At 40.2% G+C, this 23,001-nt stretch overlaps 1 protein-coding gene across 2 annotated transcripts in view; it reads left to right on the top strand.

The window, feature by feature from the left end:
• The window catches only part of FOXK2 (forkhead box K2), a 39,714-nt gene that overhangs the window by 9,790 nt on the left and 6,923 nt on the right, over positions 1–23,001 (top strand). For both annotated transcript variants that reach the window (XM_035104753.3, XM_035104752.3), the window contains exons 2-4: positions 12,423–12,617; positions 19,844–19,991; positions 22,304–22,450. In XM_035104753.3, coding sequence (XP_034960644.3) covers positions 12,423–12,617; positions 19,844–19,991; positions 22,304–22,450 — 490 coding nt within the window. The remainder of the gene's footprint in view (positions 1–12,422; positions 12,618–19,843; positions 19,992–22,303; positions 22,451–23,001) is intronic.

Raw genomic sequence — 23,001 nt, 5'->3', positions numbered from 1 at the left:
TGTCTAGGTTTGTCATTGCTTTTCTCCCAAGAAGCAGGCGTCTTTTAATTTCGTGACTGCTGTCACCATCTGCAGTGATCAAGGAGCCCAAGAAAGTAAAATCTCTCACTGCCTCCAATTCTTCCCCTTCTATTTGCCAGGAGGTGATGGGACCAGTGGCCATGATCTTGGTTTTTTTGATGTTGAGCTTCAGACCATATTTTGCGCTCTCCTCTTTCACCCTCATTAAAAGGTTCTTTAATTCCTCCTCACTTTCTGCCATCAAGGTTGTGTCATCTGCATATCTGAGGTTGTTGATATTTCTTCCGGCAATCTTAATTCCTGCTTGGGATTCATCTAGTCCAGCCTTTCGCATGATGAATTCTGCATATAAGTTAAATAAGCAGGGAGACAATATACAACCTTGTCGTACTCCTTTCCCAATTTTGAACCAATCAGTTGTTCCATATCCAGTTCTAACTGTAGCTTCTTGTCCCACATAGAGATTTCTCAGGAGACAGATGAGGTGATCAGGCACTCCCATTTCTTTAAGAACTTGCCATAGTTTGCTGTGGTCGACACAGTCAAAGGCTTTTGCATAGTCAATGAAGCAGAAGTAGACGTTTTTCTGGAACTCTCTAGCTTTCTCCATAATCCAGCGCATGTTTGCTATTTGGTCTCTGGTTCCTCTGCCCTTTCGAAATCCAGCTTGCACTTCTGGGAGTTCTCGGTCCACATACTGCCTAAGCCTGCCTTGTAGAATTTTAAGCATAACCTTGCTAGCGTGTGAAATGAGCGCAATTGTGCGGTAGTTGGAGCATTCTTTGGCACTGCCCTTCTTTGGAATTGGGATGTAGACTGATCTTCTCCAATCCTCTGGCCATTGCTGAGTTTTCCAAACTTGCTGGCATATTGGGTGTAGCACCTTAACAGCATCATCTTTTAAAATTTTAAATAGTTCAGCTGGAATATCATCACTTCCACTGGCTTTGTTATTAGCAGTGCTTTCTAAGGCCCATTTGACTTCACTCTCCAAGATGTCTGGCTCAAGGTCAGCAACCACACTACCTGGGGTGTACGAGACCTCCATATCTTTCTGGTATAATTCCTCTGTGTATTCTTGCCACCTCTTCTTGATGTCTTCTGCTTCTGTTAGGTCCTTACCACTTTTGTCCTTGATTATGGTAATCTTTGTACGAAATGTTCCTTTCATATCTCCAATTTTCTTGAACAGATCTCTGGTTCTCCCCATTCTATTGTTTTCCTCTATTTCTTTGCATTGCTCATTTAAGAAGACCCTCTTATCTCTCCTTGCTGTTTTTTGGAAATCTGCATTCAGTTTCCTGTATCTTTCCCTATCTCCCTTGCATTTTGCTTGCCTCCTCTCCTCTGCTATTCGTAAGGCCTCGTTGGACAGCCATTTTGCCTTCTTGCATTTCCTTTTCCTTGGGATGGTTTTCGTTGCTGCCTCCTGTATAATGTTACGAGCCTCCATCCATAGTTCTTCAGGCACTCTGTCCACCAAATCTAAATCCTTAAACCTGTTCCTCACTTCCACTGTGTATTCATAAGGGATTTGATTCAGATTGTATCTTACTGGCCCAGTGGTTTTTCCTACTTTCTTCAGTTTAAGCTGGAATTTTGCTATAAGAAGCTGATGATCTGAGTTACAGTCAGCTCCAGGTCTTGTTTTTGCTGACTGTATAGAGCTTCTCCATCTTTGGCTGCAGAGAATATAATCAATCTGATTTCGATGCTGCCCATTTGGTGATATCCATGTGTAGAGTCGTCTCTTGTGTTGTTGGAAGAGAGTGTTTGTGATGACCAGCTTGTTCTCTTGACAGAACTCTATTAGCCTTTGCCCTGCTTCATTTTGAACTCCAAGGCCAAACTTGCCAGTTGTTCCTTTTATCTCTTGATTCCCTACTTTAGCATTCCAATCCCCTGTAATGAGAAGAACATCCTTCTTTGGTGTCATTTCTAGAAGGTGTTGTAGGTCTTCATAGAATTGGTCAATTTCACTTTCTTCAGCACCGGTAGTTGGTGCATAAACTTGGATTACTGTGATGTTAAAAGGTCTGCCTTGGATTCGTATCGAGATCATTCTGTCATTTTTGAGATTGCATCCCATTACAGCTTTTGCCACTCTTTTGTTGACTATGAGGGCCACTCCATTTCTACTACAGGATTCTTGCCCACAGTAGTAGATATGATAGTCACCCGAACTGAATTCACCCATTCCCTTCCATTTTAGTTCACTGATGCCCAGGATGTCGATATTTATTCTTGTCATCTCATTTTTGACCACATCCAGCTTACCTCTATTCATGGTTCTTACATTCCAGGTTCCTATGCAATATTTTTCTTTACAGCATCGGACTTTCCTTTCGCTTCCAGGCATATCCGCAACTGAGCGTCCTTTCGGCTTTGGCCCAGCCGCTTCATCAGCTCTGAATCTACTTGTACTTGTCCTCCGCTCTTCCTCAGTAGCATGTTGGACGCCTTCCGACCTGAGGGGCTCATCTTCCAGCGTCATAACTTTTATATGCCTGTTGTCTTTGTCCATGGAGTTTTCTTGGCAGGGATACTGGAGTGGCTTGCCAGTTCCTTCTCCAGGTGGATCACGTTTAGTCAAAACTCTCCACTATGACCTGTCCATCTTGGGTGGCCCTGCATGGCATAGCTCATAGCTTCTCTGAGTTATTCAAGCCCCTTCGCCACGACAAGGCATTGATCCATGAAGGGGCAGAGGACTTTAAGGTCCATGAATAACCATAGTTTAGAGCAGGGTCTCCAAACTAAGGCCCGGGGGCCGGATGCGGCCCAATCACCTTCTAAATCCGGCCCGTGGACGGTCCGGGAATCAGCATGTTTTTACATGAGTAGAATGTGTCCTTTTATTTAAAATGCAGCTCTGGGTTATTTGTGAGTCCTGCCTGGTGTTTTTACATGAGTAGAATGTGTGCTTTTATTTTAAATGCATCTCTGGATTATTTGTGGGGTATAGGAATTCATCCATATTTTTTTTCAAAATTTAGTCCGGCCCCCCACAAGGTCTGAGGGACAGTGGACCGGCCCCCTGCTGAAAAAATTTGCTGACCCCTAGTTTAGAGATCCTGGGCCCTAAGGAAGTCAGACTATTCTCCATCAGGGCCAGGGCCTTTTCATTGATGGCTCCGACCTGGTGGAATGCTCTGTCCCATGAGACTAGGGTCCTACAGGATTTAACCGTCTGCCGGGCCTGTAAGACAGAGCTATTCCACCTGGCCTTTAATTTGAACTCAGCCTGATCTTTTATTTCCCTTCCCTTCTCTTCCCCCCTCCCCCTTTTTATGAAGATTACCCGCTCTGGGACCCCACAGCTAATTCTCCCCTGACCTCCTCGCTGGCCCAAGTACCGTAGGTCTAATTTAGCCAGCCAGCCCTGGTGACTATAATGTTTATTGGGTGGATTTTCCCCAAATTGATTCTTGAATTTTATTGTTATTTATGCTTTTATACTGTATTTTATGCTGCTTTTATGTTGTATTACAATTAAATGTTTTAAATTTGTTGTTAGCCACCCTGAGCCCAGGTTTCTGAACCATGAAGGACGGGGTCGGAATAAATTATTTATTATTATTATTATTAATGACTGAAGCTACTAATGCTGGATCCATAAAACAAAATTGGGGTAACAAAAGCAGCAGCAGGAAGTGTTACTAAAAGGAGGAACTTGGATTTTTGTTGATGCTCGTGGCTGGATCCTGAAAATTATAGCAGAGGTTACATGATGGCAGCCTTCACTGTAGCTCTGCCCATTGCACTATGTCACATAGCATGAGCAAAATTTTCTGTTAAATACAGTAAATAGCATTGGCAACTATAGTCCCACTTAGTTTTGCAGAAACTTTCATGGATGTGTTTGTATTTTTTCTGGTAAACAGAAACTCTATAAACAGAGCTTGTAGACAAACATGAGTGATAATATAGTGGCAGCATACCTCTTTTCCTTCCCATCAAATTAATTTTTCTCTCCAGTTACTCTTTAGATTGGTGGGGATATACCAGTTGACTTTAGTTTTGCTGGGCTTGCCTCTCCTCGGAGTGACTTGCAGCATTGTATGGGAGGGGCAGACACTGACATTCACATAATAATCTGTGGATGACACACTGACTGCATAGTGAATGAAGAGATAATAATAATAAAGCTATTTTTGTAGTCATTGTAGCTTTCCCCCAAAGAAGAAAATGGTGATTCTGGTTTTGGGGTGATTTTGAAAGGAGAAGCTGTTGAATCTTCATCTTATCTCAACATTGTTTATGCAGTCCTGGGTTTTTATAGAGAGCATGCTATAAAGGTAAAGGTAGGTATTTGCCACTTGCTATCAACTCTGTGAATACTATAACAAAAATGTATTTTTATTTTCCTATTTGCATTTATATATCACCAAACTTCCATGCAGGCACTGATCTTAGCTTCAGCTAGGTACTGGCCTCACATGTCTTCAGACCATACTTTGGGGACTACTCCCTAAAGTGTTTGCTTCTGTATGTCTTGAAATCTATAGATTCAGTTGTGTGAAAGCAACAACATTCTGATGATCACATACAGAATTTTCCAAATTCAAAGAGCAGTTTGCTTTGTGGAATGCAAGTCTGTTTAAGCTTGTTTCAATAATCCAAGAAACTATGTAGCATGATCCTAAGCATCTTGATTCAGAAATAAAGTCCCACTGAGTTCAATGAAGCCACAATTACATTTCTTTCCTCCAGAAAAAAACGTGTTATATTTATGTTTTTAAAAAGAAATCAATTTTTTTTTTCAGACTGTAAGTTTGGAAATTTGGGATACAATGTTATGGTGTTTCCATTCCTATCTGAACAGCTAGTTCTAGAAAGTGGGGCAGAGGTGCTACAGCTTGGTTCAATGACATTTATGTTATAGGGGTCCTGCAGGGTTCCATCTTGTCCCACATGCTGTTTTATATATTAGGTAAGTGCCATCAATAAGTGGGTGAAACCCAGCACTACTTTCATTTTCAGCTGATTCAAGGAAGGCAATGTAAGTACCAGATCAGCATCTGGGTTTGATTATAGACAGAATTAGAGTCTGTTTATAGACGGAATTAGAGTCTCAGAGGAATTCAATGTTGTTTTCCAAATGGAACTATCCCCCCATTTGTTGTTCCCCTGACCCCCAAGAGCTGGTTTTGAGGTCTTGCAGAGGGTGGAGAGGGGAGGAAGCCTCATTGCTTTACTGGTACTCATTGTGCTGGCTGAAACTATCACAACTAATATGGTCCTCAGTCTACAGAAGATGGAGGTGCAGTTTGTAGGTGATTCATTTATCCAGCTTAGTGGTATAGAAACAGTTATGGGTGACCTTGCCCTTCTTCTGAAATAGCAGGTTTGTGTTCTGGAGGTGATCCTCCATCCAGCTTTGGAGATGCAGGGGCACAGAGTACCTTACACAAGTTTGAATTCTTCCTGTACAGAGGGAATCTAGCTCAGTTAACTATGCATGGCAACCTCCTGATTAGACTATCACAATGCATTATACATAACATTGACTTTGAAGAGAATTCAGAAACTGCTGTCAGAGCAAAATACTGCTATGAGAGTGCTAACTGAAAACCAGATGTTGGGGCTGAAACCTTGTTGATGTTGAGACATATACGGTATCTGGTTCCCTGTCCTTACTGGACATGAGTCAAAGTACTGATGCTTACTTTTATTCAATATGAGCATGCTCATGTCTTAAGGTCATCATCAGATGTCCTTTTTGGGGTAGTCCTGCTATCACTGATACAGTAGGTGGCAACTGGGGAATGGGATTCTTTTGTGCCCTGTTTAATGAATCACACCTCAGGGAAGCTTGACTTGTGCCCATTGGAGCAAAGGACCTTTTGTTTTTCTGAGTGTTTAAATATCTTAATTTTGTTTATTTACCTACTGTGTCTGGATTTTTATGCTGCTGGTTGTTTGCTTTTATTAGCTTATTAGCTTTGTCTGAACCCAGACAAATGTTGGTTAATCTTAACTATAATCTCTTGGAACTGAACCCTACATAAGATGTCCATCTGAATTTCTTAACAGAATGTAGATGGTGTCGCTGATTTTTTTCTTCAAAATAATAATAATAATGATTTCATTTGTTTCAACAAGTTGTCATTAAGATAAATGTAAGCACTAGCAGTTCGAAAGCACGTCCAAGTGCAAGTAGATAAATAGGTACCGCTACAGCGGGAAGGTAAACAGCGTTTCCGTGTGCTGCTCTGATTTGCCAGAAGCGGCTTTGTCATGCTGGCCACATGACCTGGAAGCTGTACGCTGGCTCCCTCGGCCAGTAATGCGAGATGAGCACCGCAACCTTTAAGCACTATTTACTTGAAATTTCAATGGTTTTTTGCTAAGTAATTTTACATTCTCTGTTCGGATTCTCGTGTTAAACCTTGGATAGTTCTCCAGTAAGTACCTTGTACCTCTCTAACATAAATAGGTTAGATACATACAACCCCCGTTTCTGGGGCAGCCTAAAGATTGGCTCATTGACTGTAATCTAAAGCTTGGTTAACATTAATCATAAGTGCTTAGATTCTTACACACTGATCCTTTGTATGGACAGCAGTTTGTAGTACTGAATGTAAGTCAGTGTACCATCTTAGAGATACAAAGCTGCCATTTCAGCAAGGTAGGATGTTATCCTTTTCCAGCCACACTTCCAGTCAGCTGCATTTTGCCATTCCCACACTAGCAGCACACCTTCTGGTGTGGAGGTCTAGCAGGGAAGGAAGCAGGTTCTTGTGCTTTGGTTGATATTATCTGCCTCATAAAGCAGTGATTCTCCCAATGTGGGAATAATAGTAATAATAATAGTAGTAGTAGTAGTAGTAGTAATAATAATAATAATAATAATAATAATAATAATAATAATAAAAGAGCTTTTAGAGGATTCTCCCTGGATTTGTGAGGATGGCTGCTTCCCCTCTTACTGCTTTGATGACCTGCTTTGTTCTAATGGTGTTCTCCTATATATGGTTTTAGGACAGAGATAGCCAGTGTGGTACCTTCCAGATATTGTAGGCTACAGTAGTCATAATTAATCTCTTACCATTTGTGCCATGTAGCTGTGGCTGATGGGAGTTGGAGTCCAAAACTTTTGGAGGGCACCATATTGTCTGTTCCTGTTTTAGGAAGTATCAGATATGGCTTGCTATCTTTCCTAATGCTAGGAATTGATTAGTGCCGCAGTCCACAGTTTTTTTGTGAACACCAGCAGTTGCATGTACATGACTGTATGTAAGGATCTCTGCACAACCAGTTGTGGAACAGACTTAATGCTGGATTTGGGATGGGGGTAGAATACAGAATAAGCGTACAAGGGTGACATAAGCTCAAGGTTTGGGAGACACTGGCATAGGACTTGAGAGGCTATTGAAAATGAGTTATTAGTCTGCTCTTATCATCAGACATTAATCATATTTCAGTGGTGCAAGTTTTAAGTACAGTATGTCAAAGTAGGAAATCTGTAGGAATATGTCCAAAATGATGCACTTAGAAAACTGTTGAAAAGTAGATGCTCTTAATGGTTAATCTGAAGAATGCTTAGGTGCACTGTTTCATGGGTTGTTAAGTTTAAGTGATATGCTGATCTTGTTGGACCATATGCTGACTGGGCTTGTCTAGGAGAGTGTGGAACTAAAAAGGTTACAGATTAATTAGGCCGTAACCTGTGCTGTATATTGCTGAAAACAACACTGCTTTGTTGTTATGTTGGCTACTGCAGCAGTTTGCATCATTCATCTACCTCCTCCTTCAGAAGTAAGAGTGCATAAAATGTATGATTCCATGAATTGAACAGTGTGTTTGTTTGATTTAATATATCTCGTTTTGTAGTAAGAAAAGGCTCTCAAAATGGCTTGCGTAAGATTTGCACAATATAGTCACATTATAGAATCACAGTAATTTGAAGTATAGTCCATGTTTTAATTTTATTGTTCCCTTCAGAAGCTACAATAAACACATCTAAATAAAACATTGGGCTAGATGGAATTAGCATCAAGAGTTAGAACAGATGATCCTACCAGCCTATGTCCTTGGCTTCTTATGTTCCCATTTTACACATGCATTGGAAGTTGGATGGGGAGAATTATGTTTGGTCTGCATTTCAGAGTGAACCAGCCTATTTTGCCATTCTTGCACACTTTGCCATATTTTGCAGTGCAGTTTTGGTTCAGAAAAATGCACACAAAATGCATATTGTCTAAATGCATTTTAGTGCAGTTTTTTTAAAAGAAAGATAGAATGGATTTATGATTTAATACATATGAAAGTGATACTGACTGGAAATAGACTGATCTGTCAATCCCTAATTGAAAGGCGCACAACCCATAACTAAGCAGGTCTGGATCTGGTTGGTGCCTGGATGGGAGACCATCTGAAATATGATGTGTTCATTATTTTTTAATTATTATTTATTTTATTTGTGAACGCTTCCCATGACACATACCAAAGCAATTTACAATAGAATAAAAACACATATGCAGTTGCTTGTATAAAACACACTAGAACAGTTACATGTATGAAACTTTTATAATCAAACTTTTATAATAAAAGCAATTAAAACTATATATATATATATATATATATATATATATATATATATACACACACACACACACACACACACACAATTTAAAGCACCAGCAGATACATAAAAGCAATTTACATCCAATACAGGCAGAACTTGGCAGCAGCAGAAGCTGGGAGAGAGACATGCTTGATTTCTGCTAGAATCCAAGCCTGTGACTATGGGAGAAAGAAGAAATTTTGGGGTGTTGTTAAAGCTGTAAGCTTCTCCAGCTTATGTTCAGGTTGTATATATGAGTAAATAAACCAAATACCCTAAAGACACCACAGTCTCTGCTGTCTCTTATTTCCAGTAAACCAAACCTTGGGTAAGTGCATGGAACCCCGGCCTGGAATTTCTCATTGCTTGAAAATTAGGGTAGTGTATAACAGTATTTTCTTCTTCTTGGTTTTAATGTATCTATATGGGTTTTTGGTTGGTTGGTTGGTTGGTTGGAAGTTGCTTTGAGTTGCCTTTGGCAAGAAATAGTGGCTAATCACTATTTTTTAAAGAAAAAATACAAATACCAAAAGGAAAAAACTCTTCTCTTAGAAGACTTTTTGAAAAAGGAATTCCCTGTATGTATGTCATACATGGAAAAAAGGTGGGATATAAATAATGTACTCTCCAAATCACAGTAAACACAGCCACATTATCTCAGTATATAGCCTTAATTTTGTGTTCAGGTGAAGGTTCATACTCCTAAAAACATCTGGCTTGTTGTCCTCTTTTTGGTATTATGAGAACATTTCTGACAAAAAAGTATTTATCCAGAAATTTAGTCAAAACTTACAAGTGGCTGCTTGAAATGTATGCTGTTGATTGGTGTGATGTGGCCTAAATGTTACTACACCAAAGAGACAACCTGCTTGCATATGAATGAAAAGTTGGGAAAATGTCTAATAGAAGGGTACAGCTTTTTGTTTGTTGACCTTCTCACATGGAAACATAGATACTTACAGTGGTTATAGAATAGAAAATCCTTTTCTGCTTACAATATGAATTAATTTAACAGCAGGAAATAATAACAAACTGAAAGGGGAAAAGTTGGCTTGATTTTGAAGCAACTGTTCTATTGCTTCAAAGTGGCATAAGTTGTTTAAGATGCTGAAACAGCCATTTATAAATCTGAAGCAAGTGTAGACATGCAGTCCTCTACCAGACAAATTATATTCATTCATGTTCTTAAGGTTGAAGATGAAATTTAGAGACCACACAACCAGCCTGTGTTTAGCTTTTGTGTTGAAAGATGCCAAATACTTAAAAGTGCAGCGTTTCCATAGGCAGAGTTTCTTTTGTACTCGCAGACGATGGAGCCTCAAATTCCAGAGGCATTACATGGGTAGTTTTAATGAATTAGTGTCTGGTTTTCCTGCAGCTGATGTGACAAGCAGCTTTATAAGCTGCTTCCCATCGATCCCTGCTTTCCAGCTCTTTTGTGTCTTCTGCTTGGAGGAAAACGATGAAGAGCTTGGTTTCTACAGTAACTACTGCCTGCAGGCAGATTTCTTTCAGGGTTCCTTTCAGTCTGTGCAAGGATGCTGTGTTTGGTTTCTTTAGAGCTCTTTTCTTTGGTAGCCTTGTAGGTTTAAATTTTATAGGGTTTAATGTTGCAAAGTATGGTAGGATTTGTATTTCCAAGTGAAGTATGTTTTCCAGAAGTGGCTTAAATTGGTGTTAGTTGCTGTTGGCCTGAAATCATTTTTATTGCTGGTAGAAAAATGGGTGTAAGCTAAATTTGTGGGGTGTTGTGCTTGTAAAAATACATATAGTGTAGGGAGGAAATTTGGTTCAGTTTATGGAGGAGTTGGTTGTCCATCTTATTTTCAGTCTAAATAAGAACTCTGTTGGATCACTACAACTCTCCATCTAATCCAGCATTCTGCTTCCAGAGGCCAGATGTTTCCAGGAAGCTCACAATTAGGGCTTCCCTTCCCTGCTGCCTGTCCTCAACATCTGGTATAGTGCCTCTGAACCTGAGTCTGTTTGCTTCTCATAGAATCATCAAATTGTAGAGTTGGAAGTGACCCTGAGGGTCATCTAGCCCAGCCCCTGCAATGCAGGAATCTCAACACACGGTCACCCATCCCACTTGAAACCTTTCCCAACCCTGCTGGCTTTGCAAATGTGCTAGCAGCTTTATTGCTGCACCACTAGGGAAATATAGCTAATATCTTTTTATAGATTTCACTTCCACGATTTTGTCTAATTCCCTTTTAAAGCTACCTAACACAGTTTTACTATTGCCATAGTTGAGCACTGTGAAAAGCACTGTCATCCACCTTGAACCTACCCTGATTCACTGAGTGACCCAGAGTTCTAGTACTATGAGAAGGAGAATTTTTTGGGGGGGTATGCTTTTCATTATTTGTTACCTTCATAGGTGTTCCAATCACTGGATTGTTTTGGTTTCTGATTTCTGTACCTTTGTAACTGTGTAATACATGTTGGAGATACCCTTTGAAATATTCAGATAAGAAAACTATTTTGTGTGAATGTGTATGTATTTATATTATTGACTAATGTGGATGACGATTGATTACAGCTTTAAAAACTAGGTCTATGTCCCAGAAAGAGCAGGTTTGAAAATGTATCAGGAATAGAGAACACAGTATTTCTATGCAGTTATTTCTTCCTCCACTCCCATGACATTCAACTGTTTGAAACAGCCCTTGGTTGTCTGAGTCAGCGTTTCTCAACCACTGTTCCGCGGCACACTAGTGTGCCGCGAGACGCTGGCTGGTCTGCCGCAATGTCCGGCGACGAGAAGGGCGATTTGCATTGTCACGTGCCTGGCGGCCGCCAATACTCAACAATAACCTGCCGGAAAGCAATATTTCTCCTCCTCTTTCCCAAAGCAAACGAGTCTGGCGGCCGCCAATATACATCACTGACCCGCCGGAAAGCAATATTTGGCAAGTGTTTCTTACAGTCATAATTATAATATAGGGCGGCACAGAGTTAAATTTTTTAACTTTTTTAATGGTGGTGTGCCTCGTGATTTTTTTCACAGAACAAGTGTGCCGTGGCCCAAAAAAGGTTGAGAAACACTGGTCTGAGTTATCTCAACTGAACAAGTTGGTTGGAATCCTGCCATACTGTAGGATCACAACTTGCACACATTTAACTTGCACAATCACAGTTCTATGCACTTGGCAGCTGGCCAGCTAGTATCACGCAAATATGTGTGTGAGGCGGAGAGTTTAAAAGCCCTTTGCTTGCTGAGTTTTCCTGCGTGGAAAGAGCTCTTAATTTCTCACCCTTGGAATCTGGGAAACACTTGCGTGGGCTATGGATGCTTTTGCGATATCTCAGGTGACCCTGTGATATCTTATACTGGCTCTGGCAGGTAAGATTTTTCATGTAGAAGTGGTTCTAGGGGGTTGTTCTGACTAGACATGATTTCAGTTTTACACACTACCCCTCTACCCAGAACATAACATACACACCCCAAGACACTATGTACTGTATTTTGAATTTTTTTTTTTGGAAAAAAGGAGTTCTTGAGGTTTTTAATGTATGCCCTTTTATGATGTATGGATCGTTTCCTAACCAATTTTAGGTCAGTGTGTAGGACTAAGGTTTTTCATTCAAACCTAGCTTTTCATGATACTATGCTGTTTCTGTGAATGCCAGTTTTGGTCTTTATATGTGTGTTCAGTTCTCTGTGTTATGCCTTTTTTAAAACGGCAAATAGTAATTGCTCATTTTGTAACCTGAAATAACACTTTACAATTAACATTTTATTAGGGTAAAGTAATACTGATGAAATTATGCAAATAAAAGTTTATAATCTTCCAGTTAATATGTGCATTTTATTTTTATTTTGCAGATGTACATTCAGGTTTCCCAGCACAAACATCAAGATAACATTTACAGCTTTATCCAATGAAAAAAGAGAAAAACAGGAGTCCCCGCAGTCCCCAGTGAAACCTGTGCAACCCCAGATCTCTCCCCTAACAATAAACATTCCAGACAACATGGCTCACCTGATCAGCCCTCTCCCTTCTCCCACAGGAACCATCAGGTATTTAGACATTGTGATACTGCATGCACAATTAATATAGGACCACAGAATTTAATACGAAGTAATACATCACTTGAAGTTTTCATTTGTGCAATAAAACTTGGAGCTCAGCTCAACCTGGGAATAAACTGTAGACTTGCACGTTCTCTTCAGCCTCCTAATTGTACTGGTCTTACTTGAATTTACAGTACTATGGATTACTCAAGGCCAAACTAGAGGTGATGGTTACAGACACATGTTTTTCATTGTGGGTTTGCCCCAATTTTATATAAAGTAGGTGAGAGAGGATGCCCTTTGCTTACCTTGATAGTACGCCCATGGGGCAAGACAGCACCATGGAAAGCTCCAAGTGAACAAACTAATCACAAAAGCTTTTATGTCTCCAGATCAGCTTCCAAAGCACTGTCCCTTCCTTAAGGTGTAGAAGACCTTAAAGCGGCAGGAATCTTAACTTGAAGCCCAGCATTCTTCCTTCTCCACTCATAACACTTTTCTCTGGGCTAACTGCCTGTGGTGATGGGCCAACATGGTGATTTGGGTTCCTGTCATAAAGGGAGTTACTTCCTTGGGTGGGTTCAGGCTTTCGAGTTACAGGCTCTGGAGGATCCAAGCCAAGTATTTCTGCTTCAAGGGTGCCAGATCTAAAGCACTGTGGCCTGGGTCAGTCTCCAGCACCTTTATTTTTGGTGCTGCTAGTTTGATGGATTAGGAAGATGCTAACAAGAGTGTGGGTCCTGACAGATGCTTCAATTTTAAGAGGAAGAGAGGCATGTTGGTGAGTGGTGCTGAATACCTTCCATGATCACTTAACTTCCTGCAGCTACTACCCCCCCAGTGCTTTTTCTCCCAGCCAGGCTTGCTTCTGCTACTGGAGCCTGGCTGAGAGAACAATTGGAATGGTTGAGAGCAGGGAGTTTTAATGGTGGATGTGGAAGGAAGGTTCTATAGTTCCCACTCACATGCCCCTTGCTCCTAACCTACATGATTGGGGCAAATCTGCATTTAAAAGGAGAGGTCTGCTGCTGTTGTGTCTAGTTTGGCTTTCAATATGTGAGTGTTTAGAAATTGTCAGACTTGGAACATTTTGTGAACCAATGATTCATACCTGCTGGGATTCCTGGGAACATTAGATTGAGTTTAAGAACCATGATAAATGTTGGCTATGTGGTAACCTAACAACATGGACCATCTCTCTAATAAGCCATCTTTATTTATTTATTTTGTTTGAAGCTTATAAATATTTTGTTGAGTTTTACTGATAATTCAGTTAATTAAAATGTGGGGAAATTCAGCTGATATTTCTTATAGCAGCTATTTTTTTTGCCTTCAATCAGTGCTCTCTCTAGTAGGGAATGGTTGGCTAAGATCTGAAAAATTGCTGAGATGACATATTTTAACAGCACAAATGCAAAGATGGGGGCGGAGAGGCCAAAGGTGTTTGTGTTTATACAATGTTCAGCCAATACCTCACAAACAGGTGTTTCTGTTGTGTTGACTATCTTAATCTCTTATCTCCGTTCTTAACCTGAAGCATTCTTAACCTGAAGTGCACTTTCCCATTGAAAGTAATGGAAAAGTGGATTGATCCATTCCAGGCGATGAAAAACACCCCCTAAAACAGCAATTTAACATGAATTTTACTGCCTAACGAGACCATTGATCCATAAAATGAGGGCAATAATCAATGTACTGTACTATAAAATAAATAAGACAGTATTGTAGATGAAAAAAATTAACATTTTTTTTTATTACATGCACTGATGATAGTCATTATTTGGATGGGGTGCTTTTATCCATTTCTGCAGTCACACAATCAACCAGTAGCTGAACTGGGCTCCACACGATCCCCAAAACAATGACAGAAGGCAGAACCCCCCAGAAGTCCCCCAAACAAAGGAGCAAAGCAGAGACAAAGGCACAGGCATAGGGCCGACTCACATAAACAAATCCCCAAATCCCTTGCAGAATCCCAAAATCTTCAACTCCCCCCCCCCAGGGTCAGTGGGCTTACCTAGCTAGGTGCCACCCATCTTGCTACAGCTGGGGGTGGGGCAAGGGTTGGAGGGTTGGTAAAGGGCTTTTCGGCCCAGGCTCATCTTTGTTTTCTTAACAGCTTCACTGCTCTCGGTCTTCGTTAGGTAAGTGTTCCTTACCTAACTTTGGGGCTGAAATGCGACCTGCTGGGCATCCTGAGGATGTCAGGGCCTGGCTCCGGGCAGTTGTGAAGGCCTCGGAAAGCTCTCACGGTTGGAGGCTGATCGCGGAGCCTCCGGAGCCCCATGGATGTCAGGGCCTGGCTCCCGGCATTCACGGAGGCCTCCGAGTGCTCCTGCTGCTGGAACCCAGTCGTGGAGCCTCCGCAGGCCCCGCGGGTATTTGGGCTTGGCTCCGGGCAGTGGCGAGGCCTCCGAGAGCTTGGAACACTCACTTCCAGGTTAAAAACGTTCGTAACCCCAAAAAATGTAACCTGAGGCGTTCGTAACCAGAGGTACCACTGTATGGTCTTGATTCTTTGTGAGTGTTCACTTAGAAAACTTGCAAAGAATTTATCTCTTTTGGGGAGAAAAGTTGGGTATGCAGGCATCTCTAATTGCAATTTAATAAAATCATTTTTACCAAGGATGCAAAGGCAATTTGGATGTCATTTGCAAAATAGTTTAAGCAGCTAGAATGTGCAGAGTGCATTTAAGTTGGTTTTCCACCAACAAAGGTGGCAAAACTGTGAATTGAGCTGAGACTTTGGAATCATGATTTGTTTGTAGTAATATGTTCAGTGAAAAATGTGTGTGGTTGATTTTAACTCACACTGCAGTGTCTACATAACAAGTAATGAATGAAAATGCTTCTGTAGATCTATTACAGTTGTCTTTGTGTTGCCTATAGTATGTGGGCTGTATCCAATGAAGTCATTGAGCTTAAAGAATCATCCCTGTTCACGCAGTAGAATTTCCCCTCCATTTCCTTTCCCCATGTGCTCCTGTGCACCCCACACACCTTTTCTGGGTTTCTCCCCAACCCTCCAGAACAGATTGTAGGGAGAAGAGGGAGGACTTTTCAACTTTATAGCATTAAGAATAGTATTCAAAATAACTTTGAAAACATTACAAGGCTTTTCAGCTTTTCAGCATTAAAAATAATAGTCATGGCTACTTTGAAAACAATTTAGGAAAGGCACTACATTATAAATGCTGGAATCTAAAGGATTGTTCATGCAGCATTCTGTGCACATGCTGTGACTTTTGTGAGTGTTCCCAACTCCCCTTCTTACTGAAATCTCTCATCACTGCCCCCCCAAAAAAAACCTGCTCCTGAAGGTCATGGGGAGCTGGAGTGGCAGTGAGGTTCTGTAGCTAAAATGAGAATCACACAGTGTGATTGTTTACAGGCACCTTGGAGTTTTATTTTAAATTACCTTTTTGTGCATGTGTTATTTTTGGGAAATTATAATACATTACACATTTTATTGCCGTTGCTTTGTGAAAATAAAGCATGTCCAGCAGCTTCTGAGGCACATAAATATAAAATCACATTGGTTGATTCTTGGTATCGAAACAAACATTCGTCCATGCAAATTCTTTCCTATCAGAACAAAACATAAACAACATATCTCAAGAGAAGCAATTGTGACCATATAATCTTTCTCAAGGGAGAACTGACTAGAACTTCTGTGTGTTCCCCTGCACATTTATATGAACAAGGTAAAAGGAAGACCCAGAGATGCCAATATTTTCCATGGAACTTTTCCCCCAACAGTGATACCAAACTTCCGTGTTTAAAGACTCAAAATGCATTAATTGTGAGAGATCAAAGGTAAATCAAGCTTTTAAGATTCCTCCTTACAGCATCTTCACAGTACTGATTGGAGCTGCATAAATTATTGACTCCAACTATATTACCAGATAAGATCTATATTAAAAACTAAGCTAAATTGGCTAAGGTAAGTTTGAATTGGCTGACTAAAATGTGCCCTTATGAAATGGGCAGCACATGTAAAAATAATAATTATATATAAATACTTTTAAAAACCCACCTACACATGGCAGGCACCATCTTAGAAAAAGCATTCCTTTTCTTTGTTTAACACAAAAAGAATTAATAAAATGCATCATCAGATGGCATTTTATTCTCTTCAAAACTATTTGTTGCCATAAACAAATTGAATCAATTTAAAATTACATGCTGTTAATTTCCTTTTAATTGGGTGGAGGCCCTATTGAGAATCTGTAGAGAAGGGTCAAAATATATATGAATCCCTGCTCCTTTTGCAAACAGGAACTTTTCAGATTTCTACTCCTATTGTCAGCCTCCACCCAAAAAACCCCCATCCAAAGACTGAAGAGCCTTTGGAGCAGAAACTCACCAGGGACTGTTGTCAACGGAGATACTGCCTTTCCCCCTGCACATGAGAGGAAGCTCTTTCCACTCACACATGTAGATAGTGTGTTTGGATCTCACCATAGTGTTTGCTGAAAATTAAATGGAAGATGGAGCCATTATGTGGGCTTATTCTCCAGCTAACAGCTGGTTTGGCAATAGTTGACTGTTGTCTGGATAGTGATCCTGTTCAGGGGTGGGTATGTCTTTGTCATGCAGGTGCTTTTCTAAAGCTGATTTGTTTATCAGTTGTACATTTTAGAAGCCACATAGTCAACATTTTGAATGCTTTTAAAAAATAAGTTCATTCTGAAAACTTCTACAAATAAAGTTGATAGCTATTCAGTTTGAAATGCTGGAATAGGCCCATAAGCCAGTACTATTGTGGGCATGCAGCAAAACAGACTTCTTAACAACAGTAGCTCTGGAGTCAGTTGGTTCCCTTTTCTCCACAGGTTGATCTTTAGTCTGTGTTGTTTTATCCAATCTAACAAAGTTTTTGGTATTGTTCATTGTGAAGAATAAACAAATTACAGTGGTACCTCGGTTTATGAACACAATTGGTTCCGGAAGTCTGTTCATAAACTGAAGCGTTCATAAACTGAAGCGAACTTTCCCATTGAAAGTAATGGAAAGTGGATTAATCCGTTCCAGACGGTCCGCGGAGTAACCGTTCATAAACAGAAGCGAACTTTCCCATTGAAAGTAATGGAAAGTGGATTAATCCGTTCCAGACGGGTCCGCGGAGTACTTAAACTGAAGCGTTCATAAACTGAAACATGGGTGTAATTGGTTCCGGAAGTCTGTTCATAAACTGAAGCGTTCATAAACTGAAGCGAACTTTCCCATTAAAAGTAATGGAAAGTGAATTAATCCGTTCCATATGGGTCCGCGGCGTTCATAAACCGAAAATTCATAAACTGAGGTGTTCATAAACCGAGGTTCCACTGTATATGTTCCCTTATATCATCCTTTTTTGAAATCTTTTGAATTGGTTTATTGCCCTTCTCATTACAGTCGTACCTCGGTTTACGACCCGTTCGGGTTGTGAACAGTTTGGGTTACGAACTCCGCAACCCCGGAAGTGTTTTCGGCGCGCCGCATGCGCAGAAGCGGGGGGGGGCGCTTTGCGCATGCGCAGAAATGGCGCTCGATTTGCGACGTTTTCGGGTTATGAACCGCGATCCGGAACGGATCATGTTCGTAACCCGAGGTACTACTGTATAGCCCATTATATCCTGAAGAGGATTTAGATCATTGTAGCATTTCTTTTGTAACTGGTGTGCATTACTGAGGTGTCCTCGGCTATCTCAAATCTAATCTATTGAAGATAGGGAAATGCACCTAAAACAATTATTTGCATTCCTAAGGTTACCATCCTGAATGTAGTTCCTCATTTGATCTGACTGTAGTTGGTGGACACATGTGAGAGATTTGCCTACATGTACAGATATTTATTCCAAACTAATATGTGACAGTTGGCACCTACAGTGGTACCTCGGTTTAAGTACACAATTGGTTCCGGAAGTCTGTACTTAACCTGAAGCGTACTTAACCCGAAGTATGAGTGTAATTAGTTCTGGAAGTCCATAGTTAACCTGAATCGTACTTAACCTGAAGCGAACTTGCCCATTGAAAGTAATGGAAAGTGGATTAATCCGTTCCAGGCGGATCCGCAGAGTACTTAAACTGAAAGTACTCAAACTGAAGCGTACTTAAACCGAGGTATGACTGTACATGCAACCACTTTCATATTAACAAGCAATTCTGGCATCTAGTAAGATTGCCAGATTGCAGCCTGGAGACTCTTCTGTCTCTTTTACAGTCTTGCAGCCATGCAGGAGGATGCAGTTGTGGCTTTAAAAACCAGCATTTGGACCACTTTGCCGCTAAAACAATAATTTCCTCCCTCCCTCAACCTGTCAAGCCTCCCATGTGCTGTTGGAAGATGTTGCTTGAAGACCTCGTAGCTTCCAAGTTGAGACAAAGGCTTCACACTTGCTAGAGGGCAGCACCACACTTTTTGAAAAACTAGGTAGAAGCAAACATTTCTTGACCTTAAGAGGGATTGTTTTCTCTATATTTGAGAGCATGTGAGACTTCTGCCAAGATGTTAACATTTTCCTAATCTAATAGTAACAGGAAAGGAAAGCCTGCTTCTTCCCATATGTCACTCACTACTGCCTTCATTGGTGAGTGACCCCCCCCCTTTCTCCCCTCAAAAAGAGCATTCAGATTTGTGCTGTAACCACTGTTTACATGGAGTACATGGAGGCAAATTTAGCCTCCATATCTTTTTTCAAAGCACTATGTCTATAAGAGAAACTGGATTTGACAATGTGATTTTTTTCACCCATGCTTTGTTGAGGCTTTTTGTCTCACCACATTGAATTTTGTACGCCATGTGTTCCAACTGAGCAGTTTCTTCTGCAGCTGTAGTGGTCCTACTGGTGTAATTCTACATTTTGAGATTGAACACTGTATAACTGTGCCTGCCACATCCTTGTTTAAGGCTTGTCCATCCCTTTTCATATATACTGTTGTATACTACACAAGTAAAGCACTAGATTCTGAAAAACAGTTTTCTAAAAATGTTTACATGTAAGTTCAATTCCATTAGAGAAACATCACATTCATAAAATAGCTGTTAATGTTATCTTTATGAAATAGATCCCAGTGATCCCTTCCCCCATAACTACTAAAGTTCACAATGCTGAGAGACTTATAAGGGTTATTGTGGAAATGATTGCAGGCTCTTATTTGCATGATTTATTTTGTAACCAGGGGTGTTTGATATTTTTAATTTGTGGGTGGATATACTCTGTAATGGATATAATCTTCCTATTCTACAGTGCTGCAAATTCCTGCCCATCTAGCCCTCGTGGTGCAGGTTCTTCAGGGTACAAAATGGGCCGTGTAATACCATCTGACCTACATCTAGTGGCTGACAATTCACAGTCAGAAAATGACAAAGAAGCATCTGGTGGAGATAGCCCAAAGGTAAGTTTGATTGCAATCAATATTGTAACATTGATTCTTGAGTTCTGTGTTACACTAATGGAAATGTATTTGTTGGAAAAAGCAAAAGTAGCAATAATAACTATATGTGGTTTAGCAGTTTGAAATAGAAAACAACATAGATCCTGTTTATCTGTGCTATATTTAGTTTGGATGCTACAGAATGCTAAGAAAGTATCATAAAGCTAGAAGATTTTCTTCTCTACCACCTGGCAACTCTGACTGGGTGGCTGGGGCAACCCAGCCAGATGCATGGGGCACAAATAATAATAATAATAATAATAATAATAATAATAATAAATTATTATATCAGCAACAGAACACAGCCCCACCCAAAAGTTATGAAATTGTTTTACTGAATTGATTTTTTTAAAATGTCAGTTTATGTTGTGAACTGCTTTCTGTGATTTAAACAGAAAAGCGATATACAGTCGTACCTCGGTTTACAAACTGCTCGGGTTGCGAACAGTTCGGGTTACGAACTCCGCAACCCCGGAAGTGTTTTCGGTGTGCGCGCGTCCCGCGCATGCGCAGAAGCGGCGCACTTTGCGACCTTTTCGGGTTACGAACTGCAACCCGGAACGGATCGCGTTCGTAACCCGAGGTACTACTGTAAATACTTTTGATGGGTAGAAGTCAGCATAGCACTTAAGTCCATGCAGTGATCAAGGTGCACTTGCGCAACAGGACATTCTCCCCTCTCCCAATGCATCCCCTGCTTGCCTCCTCCTCTGGGGGTGCCTCCAACCCTGCAAAGGAGAGTTAGAGGATGTGGCGGGTGGAAAAGGGGGTGCAAAGTCCTGTTGTACAAGTGGACCTTATTCCCCCCCCAGCAACTTAGTTTAATCTGTCCCAATAAATTCATATATAATAGATCACTTATATGTAATGAACAAACATTATATGTAATGAAATGTGTTAGAGCATTTCTATTTATTTACTACTTATCCTTTCACAATTTTCTTTTTTGTTAAGTGATTTTCTAAAATATCTTTGAAATTATATTCATTCTGTGTGTTGGAAAATTGAAAATGCTAAAGCCTATAAAAGTTAGTTTCAAAAAGAAAAGGCATCAAATATGCAACCACAGTCACAGGAGTCCTTGTAGCCATGTAGTCCAACTCTCTGCTTGATTCAAGAAATCCAGAGCTAGAGCATCCCCAACTGATGGCTGTCTAACTTTTGCTTGGAGACCTTAAGTGAAGAAAAGCCCACTACCCCTCCTAGATCTGCCCACTTGGAGAAATAGAGAGCAAGTCTTTGTCCTCTTCTGTGTGACAGCCATTCAGGTATTTGAATAAGTGCTATCTTGTTACCCCTCAGTCCTCTTTTCCAGTCTAAACATGCCAAGTTCTTTCAACCTTTCTTTATAATAATAGAACTTGTTTTCCAAAGCAGCAGCTGTATTTGTTGCCTTCTTCTGAACACATTCCAATATGTCTATATATCATGGGAAGTCAGTGTTCTGAGCACTTCTGTACTGGATCATTCATTCATATTTTGTTTGTTTTAAAAACATCTCTGTACACCACAGTAATGTGGTTTAAAGTTGTGGATGCTGTATTGACAAGTTTGGCACACTAATTGAATTTTGATGTCTGGAAACCATCCTATGATGAATGCTTGAAAGAGCTGGATATGTTTAGCCAAGAAAAGAGAAGATAGCAGTTTTCAATATTTGAAGGACTCTCATGCAGAAGATGGAGCAGACCTGTTCTCTGTTGCTCTAGAGGGCACTACTGCAAACAATCAATGGAAACTGCAGGGAAGTAGATTGCAACTAAACATTGTAGAAACCTTCTACTGGCGAGTGCTATCTGATCATGGAATAGAACTGTCTGAAGAGGGCTTTTATTTACAGGAGGTTTTTAAGCAGAGACTTGATGGTCAGCTGTCAGCTATGCTATAATGTAGTTTTATCCTATGTTGAGTGGAGTGCTGATTTCCAAGGTATCTTCCAGTTTTGTGATTAATATGGATATGTTGTTCCACTTGAGGTTGAATAATAATAGTGCAGAATAATATGGAATTATTACTTTCCATGACTTGGAAACTATGGAAACTATTAATGCGGCATATATTCATATTAGCCTTTTTTGTATCACACTGTTGACTCAAGTTCCACTTGTGATCAACATCCGTCCCAACTCTCAAACACATAATATAATATCTCCCAATTGTCTGATATTTTCAAGCTTTATTGTAATACACAATTGATGTATTTCTTACGTTACTGAATGGATAAACTGCTGTAGAAAACTTTTTACTGTATTCATTTTCATCTTCTTTTATAGGATGACTCAAAGCCACCATATTCCTATGCACAACTAATAGTACAAGCAATTACGATGGCACCTGATAAGCAACTTACACTAAATGGAATTTATACGCACATAACTAAAAACTATCCTTACTACAGGACAGCAGACAAGGGCTGGCAGGTAAACGTAACTAGTATTGTTTTAAGTAAAATAAACAGAAAAAGACTTAGTTTAATTACTACTTCAGCCATGAACTTCACAGCCCCCCCCCTCCCACCCTGGTTATATGTTTAACTTTGTGAAATAGGTTTTTAGAGCTTTGAAAATGATTAGCTGTTTCAGTAACCTAAAATGGTACACCGGTTCTTTCAGTAAAACTAACCCTTTTCCAATGACCCTTTTCCACATAGAAAGGTTATTAGTGGAAGTATTTGGGGGGAGATGAGGATTTTTAAAAAGTGTAATTGAGAAATGAGAAATCCCTGAATGTCTGGTAGAGGAATGTTATTTACTCATTTATTTCATAAAATTTAAACAGCGCTTTATTGTAAAAAAAACACCTCAAAGCGGGTTCAGTAGGAGTCACAAATTCTGTGCCAACTTCTCCAAATGCTATTTCTAGAAACCCCCAAAGTGGATTAATTATGCTCTTCATCTAATAAAACCAATTTGAACATGTGCTTTAGTTTTTATAATGTAGTCTGCTGGCAGCTATTGGAAAGTTGCAGAAC

This window comes from Zootoca vivipara, chromosome 2 (assembly GCF_965207765.1).
Source record: "Zootoca vivipara chromosome 2, rZooViv2.hap1.1, whole genome shotgun sequence".
Taxonomy (NCBI): Eukaryota; Metazoa; Chordata; class Lepidosauria; order Squamata; family Lacertidae; genus Zootoca; species Zootoca vivipara.
Note: the sequence above shows the minus strand (reverse complement) of the source record. Positions and strands in the feature narration are given on the sequence as shown.